The following is a 13,493-nucleotide window of genomic DNA, read 5'->3' on the forward strand; positions in this document are numbered from 1 at the left end:
TCTCTCACAGTTTTTAAGAAAGTGATCTGGATCAGCAGCATAATCTAATGGGTTCTTCCTATGCCTGTGCTCTGCCTCTCTGCCAAGTTTCATTAAATTGGTAGTGTTTTGCACAGTCCTGCTGACAAACAGAGACAAGCAGCACCTCTGATGAGGCTCCACCTCGGCCTTTTGCCTTAGTGGAGGAAATGTATCATTTGTTAAAGCCCTTTGTGGTTTATGATCTCATGTTCCTATTTGCAGGCTGATATGATTTGTCTGCGCCTTGTAAAATTGCTGGAAATCAGTGTTAAAATAAATCACATTGGTGTGATTGGGCATTGTTCAGGTTTTTAAAAAAAGAGCATATATGTTGTTAAATTTGTTAAAATTATATAGTCAGAAACAGAGGGTACTGTTTGCTTTTTTGAGCCAAAGTATCTCAATCTGTGGACTATACATATCTATCGATCGATCGAGATATAGAGATATAGAGATATATCTCTATATATCTCTATATCTCCTTTATATCTTTTTGGAATTGGTATGTGACATAATTAAAAAATGTTGAGGTACCAGTAGTAAATAAAACTAGATTTAGACCTTTTCAGAGATCAGAAACTCAGAGGAAGGAGAAACACAATGAAACACGCAGCCACAACACTGCTAGAAGAACAAACCAGAACTGGGTTTCAAGTTCACAGCTGTCTGAGAGCCGAATTATAAACCGTTAGAACCAACAAATGACCAAAAATGCTCAAACAGATCTGTTTGCACAATGCCAAAAAGAAGAAATAAAGGTTGTCAGTGTCATTGTCCTCCACATTCAAGCCAGCCTGTTGATCTGAGAGCAGGTGTGAACCCTGCCCACAGCCGTATGTCAGAGTACAGACTGTTCTCACACACTTCATGGATATAAGGTTCAGTTTCATGTGCATAGGGGCTGTCAGCTCTTTATCTAAAAGGTCTTCAGAAACTTCAGGAAACTAAAAGTAAAGTACACTGGATTTATGGAGAAAACAATGTTACTTCACCTGCCTCAGCTGATGCAGCCAGTGGACTCAGACAGGAAGGTCATTAAGGTCACATAATAAATGTTAGATTTAAAAATACAGATTTTTTTTTTCTAATAGAATTATTTATTTTTCTCATCTTGACCTGGTAGTTAATTCCTCAGTTTACTTCTTTTAGAATCGCTGTGGCCAGTGGCTTTGTCACTTGATCAGAAACACTTGTTCATGAGGAAAATACTTGAGGCTGTGTTCTAATGCTGGTTTCTTAATAATTTAGAAGTAGGATTAAGTTGTCTTTACAGAGCTGCAAACCCTGGAATTTATTAAGAAAGGCCTCTGTCTTTAACAATGTCTGAACTAGCTAAATGTTAAGGAAGTGATCCTGTGACCCACATGTATGTGCCAGAGAGAATCTGGGTCAGAGAGGTGACAAAGACACATTCTCTCCTGCTTTAATAAGCACAGTTGAGGTGGCCTTTATCAAGGCAGCCAGCCCCGTCTGCTCAGTGAAGCCGCTGTCTGCGACGGTACATGAGTGAATGCACTGGAAAACTCCGCCTTGCGCTCATTTGACGTGACCTTTATGTCCCCTTGATACTGCTCTCAGAGTTTGGTTGTGTAACACTTTGGGTTATCTTGGCTGGTTAAATAAGTTTTAATGAAATATAAACACGATAAAACATATTGCGCCCTTTGAACGTTTCAAGAGTCACTGAGCATTCGCTCCCTCCAGGCGTTCCCCCCCCATCAGAGGAGCTGTTGTGGGTGTTCAACATAAGGTACATGGTGTTCTAATCACCCCCTGTGGTCCCCAGCTTAACTCCACCCAAGACAAAGTGAACTCCTGTAAGTTCATGCATAATGGAATACAGTAGCCTCAGAGAAGAGACTCGCAGCACTTGCCCTTGAGTTGTTACAGGTGGGGTTTTTTTGTTTTTTTTAATGGTGTTAAGAAATATGGCTTCTTCCAAGGTTGGGTCTGTCCCTCCAGAATAATCCGTTGAAATCTGTGTCCAACATGAAAAACACCCACGATACTGATCATGTTAAGTCTAAAGAACATTATAACATAATGAGATGTTTTACTGGTCTCCACAGGGTCCCCTCTTTCACTTCTCTATATGTGCTTTGAAATAACTGCCTGTGGGGTGAATTGACTTTAAACAGAGGTTTTGCTTTAATTTTGTCTCTCCAGAGACCTCTTTAAAAGAAATGTTCTTATAGTTTTTTTTCCTCTTCTAGATATTATGATGTATAGCGAGGAGTGACAAATTTGTCAGCTAAAAGTGTCTTGTTTGCATTGCTAACTTTGTTCAGTGAAAGTGACGCCGACAGCTAGTCCCTCGTCACCTCCGGGACAGTTGCAGAAACTTCTCCGCCCTTCATTTTGACAAGTGCCCGCTGAGCAAAAACAACAGATTAATTTTCGAAATGTCACGAAATGCCTTTAATTTATTCCAGTGGAGTTTGGGTTCGGCTGTCTCATTCATAATGCACAAGAGATGCCCTAGAGAGTTATATGTTTTTTGAGAGATGAGCTAGCCTCGCACTAATGAAACGACATCTGCAATTTAGCCTGTACGTCAGCTATGCTCATTTTGCCCTCTCCATCTCTGCCCACTGTGGGAAATTGAGTTTTATTCCTTAGCAATGACTTCTTGGGAATTGCAGTATGGTTGTGTAATATTCATTTAGGAAATGGCAAAAATAAATAAATAAAAAAATCAGGATTTAAAGACTGTTGTGGAAGAATAGTGCGTCACCTTGGAGTAGATTTTACAGATGGATTATAGATTTATATATTTCCTCATGCAGTTCTCAGCTCAAGGAAGCCTTTTAAGCCAGGAGTAATTAGAATGTGTGATACTGGAAGGTTGGTTCATTGTATTTTCATGTACAGAACCAGTGTGGTGCATACGTCCTCCTTACAGTCAAGCTGTGGGTCTAGAAACCATCAGCGCTCACGTTGGGGTAACTAATTTGGATTCTGTAGTCGTCCGGCTCTCTGCTGGGGAATGTTTGGAAGACAGTGAATTGCAGCAATAGAGGTCGTTTTCTCTATAGGATGTAGGGCACCTTTCCTTGTTCTGCTAGCTGCATGGTGTAAGTAAATATTTGCACCTTGCCCTTCGGACACACCGCTGCGTATCTACATACATACACAAGCAATGCAGTCCTTCTCCCACAAGCTGTTCCTGCAGAATATTTGACCACAAAGGACAGAGGCGTTTTGAAAATCACTGCATAATCAGGATGTAAAGACCATTAGCCAACTTCTGCCCCATGCCCCTTCACTCCCCTCCTCTGTGCAGCCTATGGAGAGATTAATGCCAGGTAGGTGAGCTATAACATAGTTTAATTAAGCCCGAATCACCAAGATTCATGGACCTATTTCTTTGTCTGACAGTGCAAATGAAGGTTCAAAGGGTGCAAGGCAAGAGGAGAGACACCTTTTGACAAGCTGTTAGGAGCATAATGAATGTGGAGGTACACATAGGATAACTATTTCACCCTTAAGGACCGTTGCAGATGATTTCTGCATAACCTCAGTGCAGGTATTCTGCTCTACATGTCTGAAAGGTAGATGTCGTGGCAAGCAGCCTCGTGCTAGATTCAGATATATGATCAGCCACCAGTGGTAAAGATGTAAAAATTCATCCTATAATGGGGAGGCGTTAAAATAATATAAGAATAATATGCTCCGGTCCCTTTGACGTGCAGTCGTGGTAATCAATATGCGGAGTACTTCTCCAGCCTGCAAAACAGGATGTACCCCGAGGACAACCACAGGAGCGGGGCGATTCTAGCGCAGAGAGAGCGGCCGCTGTGCTGATCGATCTCAGCTTCAGGATAGCGTTATGTGTTGGAAGTAACATGAAGTATCGCATTATGAGCTATTCCCCAAACAGAATGCGAACTGTGGAGGAAAAAAATAGTTTTGAATAGGACAGAAGATTGTTTCCTGGCACAGTGTCAGGCACAAGATGAATGGCTTGGAAACATAAATGCCCAAAATTGATGTTTTTACTAAAGATATAGATAGTTTTTTCATTTCCATCTCTTCTTTTTACTTGTGAAAACCCATAATTTTTGGGGTTGTATCTCCAAATATTTGTATCATGCTGCTTTTTTAAAGATTCCAGCAGTTGCATTGTATTTTTTTCTCTCTTTTCTGAATGCATTTATTTATCTTTTGTAATGTCTGGTCCAGTTTCTGTCATGATTACATAAACTCCCCCAAAAAAGTTTTAAGATCAGTTGCAAAGCACATGAAACACGAATGCAATAAAACCCACACAAACAAAACCATAAATACAAAGTAATATGTCTATCTAATGTAAAATATTAAACATTTGGCACCGGGGTGCAGGGAATCATTTTGTTTTTAACACTTCCTGCTATTCTTTTTAGATTTGTTGTTTGCGTTTTTCAGAATGTAGTTCTGAAACCAGTCCTGCAGCTGAAATTACATATTAATGTACTCTTTAGTTCCCCTGAAATAATATACAGGATTCTTATGTATCAAGTAGTTAGCAGAGAACACACAATCCAAGCTCAGGAAACTACATTGTCATCAATAATCCACAATGCATGTTTAAACGGTGAACATATCAACGTGATGTCCCCCTGTCTGCCTTTAATCAGGACAGTAGTTTTACAGAATCAACCTTGTGTTTTGTTCACTATGACCTGAAACTAGCAGTTGAGCTCATAAAATCATCAGTAAAGTCTTTGCTGGGGTCACAGCGCAACAGAGCTGATGACACAACTCACTGATTTTTAACCAGAGGTGGTGTTTCTTTAAAAAGAATTAATGCATTAGCTCGACTTTTCAAAGGATGCTATGCACCTTTTTTATACTGTGTTAGAAGCTAAGTAGTGTGCCTGAATAGGTACATATTACTGCTATTCATGCAGAAGTATGTTGAGTGATAGTACACATAGAATATGGGATTTTGAATGCAACGGCAATGATATCCACTTTTTTTTAAAATCTGGTGAGTAAATAATATTTCTGTTGCAGTTGGGTTTGATTGGACAACTTTGGTGCTGCTGTGATTTAAATTTCCACACCATAAAATTGTAGCAATAAAGGAAAAGCAGCCTCCCAAGTGTCGTCTTCAACTTGTTGTAGTGTTGTGGAGCAGAAAGGAAAGGAATCCATTCTTTTGCTTTGCGATTTTAATGGTCTGTGTGATGTCTGAAGGCCTTTTTTTTAAAAAAAACCTGCGACCTGCTGCTGCACACGTTGCCTTGGGGTAATCGACACCTTCCCACATCACGGTGCTCTGACTGTCTCTGAACCAGCAAACCCATGCTGTGCACTGGATCACTGTATTGAATTTCTATATAATTAAAGTCACTGGGGGTAAGGTAAGAGAGAAATTTTAAGTGGAAGATGCGCAGGAACTAAAGAGAATAAATAGCTGCTCCCATCAGCTGAACAAGCTCTAATGCGTTTCACTCAATTTAGCCAATGGACTTAGCCCATTGCTGTTTAGCTGATTGCTATTTCCTATTCTGCTATCTGTCACTGGCTCTGCGTTGCATTTGCCTTGAAGAACAGGCAAGGCAGAGTCATTTGGCAGCGCTAATCAATACTGTTCACTCTGTGCAAAGACCTTATCAATTTCCAGCCGGTTCCATGAATAGGAGCAGAGGAGGAACTTGGCTTATTTATTAGGTACATTTGTTTTTTCTTTTTTTGTTTTTTTTGTTTTCTCACAGAAAAAAGTATGTTAAGGTGGTGGCATTTCCTTCGCTCAAAAATCAATCCTCTCTCTTTCTTTCACTCGGAGAATGCAGGTAAAACAGCGGCAGTGCAATTACAAGTGAAGAGATTTCCATTGCTTTTTTTATGTTTCCCTCAGTTTGGTGAATGCTAATGGGGGCTTGTAGACTTGCAGGGCACGGGCAGAGCAAGGCCCATCTGTGAATAATGGATTAGTTAATGTTAGCGAGAAGTCATCCAGGAACCCACTCCTCAGAAGAAATACATGTAATTTTTTATCTTTGGTTTCCTGGACTGCGTGATTCTGATTGGCAGGGTCATCCAGTCATCTCATGTACTTCTCATGTAGAGCTTCATATCAATGAAGATCAATACAGTATACCACAGTACGGATTTCTAGCAGGTCCAGCTGTGTGGCGTCATGTATATATTTACTAATATTTCTTTTAGTCGATATCAGTGTTTCCTTCAAGCTTAAAGGTTTCTTTTTACTTTTGAGGTTTGAAAAGGATTAAGCTTGGTTTAAATGCTATTTATTTTCTGTCAGAAGTTTAACAGTAGAGCTATATTTTAAATGAATAACATTGTTATCTATATTAAAGTAAAATCTTAAATCTGACTAGGCAAAAGGTTCAAGAGTTACAGAAGAACAGAGGTGAACTGGAAAACTAAATTCTTTGGTCAGTTCCAAAGAAATTAAGTAGCTGTAATAACTACCTCTATACTGTTTTTTTTTCTTCTTTTTTGTATAGAAACAAACTGTTTCCAATTGCTGAGAAATGTCCCCATAAATAGGAAAAAAGGAACACTGTATATATCCTCAGTACAAATTTAAAAAATCCAATTCACTTTTATTTATATAGCGCTGTATCACCACAAATGTTGCCTTAAGGTGCTTTATATTGTAAGGTAAAAACCCTGCGATAATACAAAGGAAAAAACCTTTCAAATAAAATGAAGGAGAACATAAACAAAACTGACACTCGGCTGCGGTCTGCTTATGCTCCAGGAGGAACAAAGGGGACATGAAGTGCAGTCTCAATGAAGTGGGCAGTGAGGCTCATATATGGATCAGATGTGTGACTTGTTCATGAGCAGCAATCCGAACACAGATGTTCATCCCTCTGTTTATACTCGGGATGTTTACGGCCTTGCAGCTGGTAACGAGGCTCAGCTACTTTAATCAGCTGCTTAAATCGGACATTTTCGACTGTGGTTACCGGCGTCGTGTTTTCTAATGGTGTTAGCTGCCTTTGTACAAACATGCTTTTGCAACAGTGTGTGCTCTGCTCTGCTTGTTTGGTAGAGGTTAAATAGCCAAATTATCTCCACGCTCCCGATTTCCTTAACAACGTCCTCGTGTTTTGACTCTGGGGTTGTGCCGTTGGGGTGTCATATTCGATATCACTGTCGCTTGAGTTTTCGTTAACATGCTCTCTTGTCATTTTGTCTTCGCTCACACTGCTAACATGCTGGTTTGTAGCATCTCAAACAATAGCACTGCTGCTGCTCGGACTCGACTCCAACCACGATTTTTTTTCAGCGCTGCACTGTTTTCATTGGCCTTTTGTTGTGTCTCATAACACGGATTGAATGAGTTCTGTCAACTTTATATTGACCATGTCTCATATTATAGAAACATTTTTGGTTGATAATTCTTTGTATTATTTTATTGCCCAGCTCTGGATGAGTTGGAAGTCCGCATCACCTTGAACGTCCTCCTTAACAGTAACGTGTTTTATGAGGCGTTATGCCTTTGCTAAATGAATTGGGACGAAGCTATAATTTTGTGTTTTCAGTAGACACTGGGTCATGAAAACTGCGTAAAATCACTAGTTAAATTAAAAAACAAAACAAACCCTAACAAAGCAAAATAAACAAGAAAATAAAGTTTAATGTCTTTGCCTTAAAATATGGTTTCAAAAGCTTCCTTCCCAACAGTGATTCTTGTACCATGCGTGTGCCATCACTTGAACCTTTCATTAGCCCAGAAAAACAGGGATATCTACCTAATCTTTGATGTGGTAGTGTATACATAAGCCTGTTACTACACAGCTGAAATAGCAGTGTCACAATTAGCCAACATGTTTGCTGGTTTAGCTGGTGATTAGCTCTTTGGGCCAGGGAACTTTCCTATTTGCCAGATTTATTTATTTTTTTTAGACTGTCTTTCCTCTGATTATGATTCCTCTGCTAAGACCAGCCTTTGGCCTTTTACTGCTTTTGGTGCTTTAACATTAAATCTGCCCTGACTTAATAAAACATAAGTCAGGACCCTTTCAAATGATGCCATAGTTAGTTTTAGTTTACAGTCTAGTAACCAGTAAAATCACATCACTGTTTGTTGTGAGCATCCTTTGCCTCCTGCATTTCTCCACAGTTTTTAAAGGAGTTGGAGAACTCTTGGAGGATTCTGTGGACTTAGCCTGTCTCAGTCGTTTCTGTTTCTCGCTGGTATTTCTGGCTCAATAACGTTGAGATCAGGGCTCTGTCAGCCTCTCACCATCTGCTGCAGGAATTCTTCCTGCTGCTGAAGACGGTTCTTTGTGACTCTGTCTTTGGGCTTGTCTTTGTGCTGCAAAACGAATCTGAGACCATCCAGACACCTTCTTTATGGTGCACAGATTCCAAAATATAAACTGTGTTAAAGCTTTTCACTGTATTGCATTGTTGTGAGGAAATTGAATACTTTACGAAGAATTCTACTGAAATATTAGATAAGTGTTTTTGACATGACAATTACGTCAGAGGACAAAAGGATGCCCAATATAGGTCAGAATTAGGTGACAAATGACACGTTTTCTAATGTACTGGGTGGAGACCTTATGGCACGAGTAGGATTAAGTTTGTGCCTCGAACACAAAAGTGGCACTCCAAACAATAGCTTTAGTTCTATTTATGAACATGACCTCTTTTTGGTTCAGGGAAATTCAAAGTGACACTTAAAAGAATTTTTTTTTTAAGCCCGGCCAGAAGACAGTGGTTTCTAAATACCACGCGACAAAGTGCTTTCTCTCGAGTCATAGCTGATTCCCACACTCACACATCCTCTCACACTGTCAGTGTGGTTGTGTCACAGAGGGGGAAAAGAAGGTCCGGCCCAGCTAACATTTAGCACTAAGCCTTATTTTCTGTGAAATTTTTGTCAGTTCAGTTAAACTATACAAGATACAGCCATGATGCTTCACAGGCATGTAGCTGAGATCAAAATAAAGGCCATGTTCAAAGATATGTTTAGTCTTACCATTCACGTACAGATGATTGAGTATGAGTTAGAACCACTGCTGGTTGTAACACATTAAACGTAAGCACTGAGTACTTTTTTGCTATAGTGAATAATCGATGGCGTTTAATTTACAATAACAGTAATCACATATTTACTTACTTCTCTCAAATGACCAATCTCTCAGAGTGACAGTATTACCACAGTTCCCTCCTTGAGACATTATACAATGTTTGTCTCTGACTTCGTGCCATGCAGCTGTATACTAGTGGAAAACACACCCATCCAGGGCCAGAGCTGTGTCTTTGTGCATGTTAATGCCAGCTAGCTTATGCTGTTGTATTATTTGTGGCAAGAGTGATAGAAAGTGTGTGGCTAAGAAGCTCTGCTTTACATTTTGAAGAAACGCCTGCAAGCTAAACACACTGATGGTGAGGCCCACTGAGGAAGAGAACCACTGAACTGCTTTTAGCATCGCTGAAGCTTGTCGCTGGTAATTTGATGGAGGAGATGCTACCAATATCAGCTCACTGTGTAATTAAGTGATTTTTATTTAGCGCTTTTTCTACTCTACTTGAGTACTCAAAGTGCTTTATATCATTCACACAAGCCCCTTTTCATACTTCTGAGTGCTTTCTATGTAGTCTAAGGAGCTTGGATAGAAAAGCGTCTGGACTTCTTTAAGTTGCTTGAAGACGTTTCACCTCTCATCTGAGAAGCTTCCTCAGTTCTAAGGTGAAATGGTGGAGAGTCCCAGATTTAAGCCCTATCGGAGTGTCCCCCCAATAGGGACAATGGACCCCTTAACGATCCTCTACCTAATCACACGAGGCAAGGTGTGAAAATAGGTGTAGGCCCCAATCAGCCAAGGTTTCGGGTGAACTCACTGTGAAACCTAGCCCCACTCTACCATGTGATTTCCTGAGGTCAGGAGGCCCAGGATGTGAGTGGGCTTTAACGCATCTGGGCTTTCTATCTAGCATTCACACTCAGATGAACCCAGTGGGAGCAACTTGGGGTTCAGTATCAGTATCTTGCCTAAGGATACTTTGGCAGATTGGAGCAGCCAGAAATCGAACCACCAACCCTCTGATTAGTTGATGATCTGCTCTGAACCTGAAGCAGTAAATATAAAATTGCATTGGAAGCTAAATGCAAAGCGTTGTTTATTTTTGGTAATGAAAAAATACCCTGACAAGTTAGCCTTCTCACTAGGTAACATTGTAACGTATTAGGCAACGTAACAGCAGACATCTCATAATATAACAAGTTGCAGTGGTTGGAATGTCAACATGTTGACGAGCCTGATGACAGGTTGGGTCAAATCACAAGAAAAGATTAGCTTGTCTATTAACTGCTCATTGTATGAGGTTAATTATTTAATAAAATACTTCAATTTGGAATGCACTGTTAATATGTTTTTAATGCCTAAACCTTAGACATTAAGTAGTATACATGCCAGGATGGTGTATATCATATTTCAGAGAATGGTGTGTAAAAAGAGTCTCTTGTGTGTTTGTTTTCCAGATGAGCTGCGGAAACTCAGCTGGTCCGGAATCCCTCGACAGGTCCGACCGATAGCATGGAAACTTCTCTCAGTAAGTTATTTATTTATTTTTTGGCTATTGCACACCGGTGGTCTACATTTATTACATATATTTAGATCCTAAGAATGCTTCAAAACACACATTTCTGTAAAACATAAAAACACATTTACACAAATACTAAACGCACTCAGACATGCGTAACCTCATAACCAAGCAGAGGAGGAAAAAGATTAGTCAAATATGAGCCAGTGTGCACACACAGATGCAACACACAGATCAACGCATTACAGATGATCACACACACACACACACACGCTCAAAGTTCCTGTCATGTTCTTTCTCCCTAACCCCTCCCTTTTTTGATTTATGAAGACTGGTAGCAGTCCTGCCTTTTTTTTTCTCCAAACTTCAATAGGGAAAATTAATTGCAAGGCACAAATAATTTATTCATGAGACACACGGTGTGTTTACTCATTAAGCCATTGTTGTGGTGAACAGCTTCTAGTCTGCAGAGAGAAGACTGGCTTTTTGAACACCATGACTTTCCCATTAATTACCGCACAATAGTTAATGTGCCGCAGAAAAGATGTCATTAAAGGTGTGTGTGTGCGCACGCGTGCGTGTATATGTGTGTGTGTGCCTGTTTGTGGGTTGGTTTTTTTTTTTGGTAGTGGGAGGTTACCAACTGGGTGCTTTAACCATTAATGGCCGCTTTGTTTGGTACTCAACTGAAGTAAAGGCTCATAACACTGTATGAAGTTGCACAGCACTGACTGTGATGCAGGCAGTCAGACAGAAGAGAGGAGGGGGGCATCTCAGGACTTTTAGTGTACTAAGGTACCACAGATACGAGTTAATTTATTGAATTAGCATCTTTCTGTGTCTCCATGTACAGTGTAAACATGTGTGCATACAATCTGTATGTGTATCTATATGTATATATATGTGTATAAATATATATATGTAAAGTGAAGACTGCAGCAAAGTTTGGGCGTGCAAAGAACAACTGCCCTGTGGTGTGTTTAAACAATGATTGCACCACCTCTGCTTCCCTGGGGAGAAAAAGATAGAGCTAGCAGAGGTGGGGATTGTGTGGATGGTAAGGAAATATATATATATATATGTAAAAAAACAGAACATGAAGGATTCAAAACTGAAAAGGTTGAAGAGTTGGAGAAATTAAATGGGAAAAGAGAAACTGTTGCTGGATGCTATAGAAATGATCCCTCCTCCACAAGTTCTTCTGCCCCTGTTACACAGCACTCAGTGCCTTATGGTTTGACAGCTGTAACAGAAAAGTCTAATTGCATTTTTTCAAATTGGCAACAAATTGCTACATCAGGTTGTTCCTGCTAAAATATATATGACTGTGTTTGGATTACTGTGACACTGAAGAAAAGCAGGTTCTCACTTAGTCACAGTCAGTATCTTTTCTCATGGCTGTATGTAAAAGCTGGTTATTGGTAAAGTAAGAATACTCACATCTCTGGACTTGGCATTGATTTTTGTAACATCGTGGTTTTTGTTTTGAAGGGTGAAAAAAGGATAAAGTGTTAAGTCATCAGCAATATGAACCATAAAGTTCAATGCACTATATTTTGCTTTGGCCAAGGTTTTTACATTGGATGTCTTTAATGACGCAGTCCTCTCAGAGATTGTGTCTCCAGCTGGTCTCTAACAGTTGATCCTTCATAAGTTAGGCAAAACGTGTTGACTGCTGGACCAGGGGTGTCAAACATGAGGTCCAAGGACAAAGACTTCAATCTGGCCCACAGGATACTTTGAAAGATGTGAAAGAAGGCATTCATTTTATCACTGTATTTTAATAGGTTTCGCAACTTTTCCTACAAATGTAGACCTCCCCCACGGCCGTTTATTCTACACCAAAATAATTATGTCTTATAAACAATTAAATAACAGAAAAAGTTTCTGTTTTTTCACTGTTGACTTTCTGTTTTTTTTGTGTGTTTTTTTACAGTAGGTCCACAAAAAAAGGACATTTTCTGTGAATTGACAGAAACTTTCTGTTTTTATAATTACAGGAACATCTGGACAATGAGCTTAACAGGATTTTGTTTTTCTGTAATTTTACATATTTATTTCTTACAATTTAAGCTCAGATGCTGAAAGATTTCTTTCATTTACCACAGCACCATTTCTTTGTCATGTGGAAAAACCGATGCACTGTTGGAATTGCATTTCTTTGTCTTACATTATCATATAAGCACAAAGGATTAAGTGTGTAGGTAAAGTTCTTTCCACTGACAGAAAGGGGAGCTTGACTTGTTCAGCCCACTTAAAATCAAAGTGAGCTGTACGTGTAGCTGCTCACACATACGTAGTGCTAGTTAGTGCTGTTTTATTTGTTTGGTAATTCCATCAAAATGCTCCAAAAGGCACCAGCTCCAGAAACATGATAGAGAGGTCCAAAGGAGAGGCTCAAAATGAACAGAAGCCAGGCCAAGCAGCCTGCTGCCAGTTACAGCCTCCAGTGTTGCAACACTTGTCAAAGTGGGTGCAGTCCTAACTTTATCTTTGGCTTCTTCTTTTGGCTGCTCCCTTCAGGGGTTTCCATAGCAGATCATCTGCTTCCATCTCACCCTGTCTCTATCTGCTTTCACACCAACCCTCTCTGTCATTTCATCCATGAATCTTCTCTGAGGTTTTTCCTCTTTTCCTTCTGTCTGGCAGCTCCATCTTCAACATCCTTTGTCCAGTAGACCCCTCCACTGCACATGTATAAAACAGTCTCCCTCTTGCCTCTCTTAGTGTGTTGCCAAACTACGTAACCTGAGCTGTCTCTCTGATCTACTCATTGTTTTTTAGTCCTGGTCACCACCAATGAAAATCATCAGCTCAGCCTCCTGTGTCACTGTGTCCAAACCCTATAACCATGGCCGGTATTACTACCATGTTCTACTTTTGCTGCTATCCTTCAGTCACAAATCACCCCAGATACCTGTTTCCTTCTAAATTATTCTTGCCAAATCCAAATGTGT

General features: G+C 39.9%; 1 protein-coding gene across 2 annotated transcripts in view; it reads left to right on the plus strand.

Moving 5' to 3' along the window:
• Positions 1-13,493, plus strand: part of tbc1d22a (TBC1 domain family, member 22a) — a 156,802-nt gene that overhangs the window by 26,819 nt on the left and 116,490 nt on the right. For both annotated transcript variants that reach the window (XM_005451751.3, XM_005451749.4), the window contains exon 6: positions 10,475-10,545. In XM_005451751.3, the coding sequence (XP_005451808.1) occupies positions 10,475-10,545 (71 nt within the window). The remainder of the gene's footprint in view (positions 1-10,474; positions 10,546-13,493) is intronic.

The sequence above is a fragment of the Oreochromis niloticus genome, linkage group LG17 (genome assembly GCF_001858045.2).
Source record: "Oreochromis niloticus isolate F11D_XX linkage group LG17, O_niloticus_UMD_NMBU, whole genome shotgun sequence".
NCBI lineage: Eukaryota > Metazoa > Chordata > Actinopteri > Cichliformes > Cichlidae > Oreochromis > Oreochromis niloticus.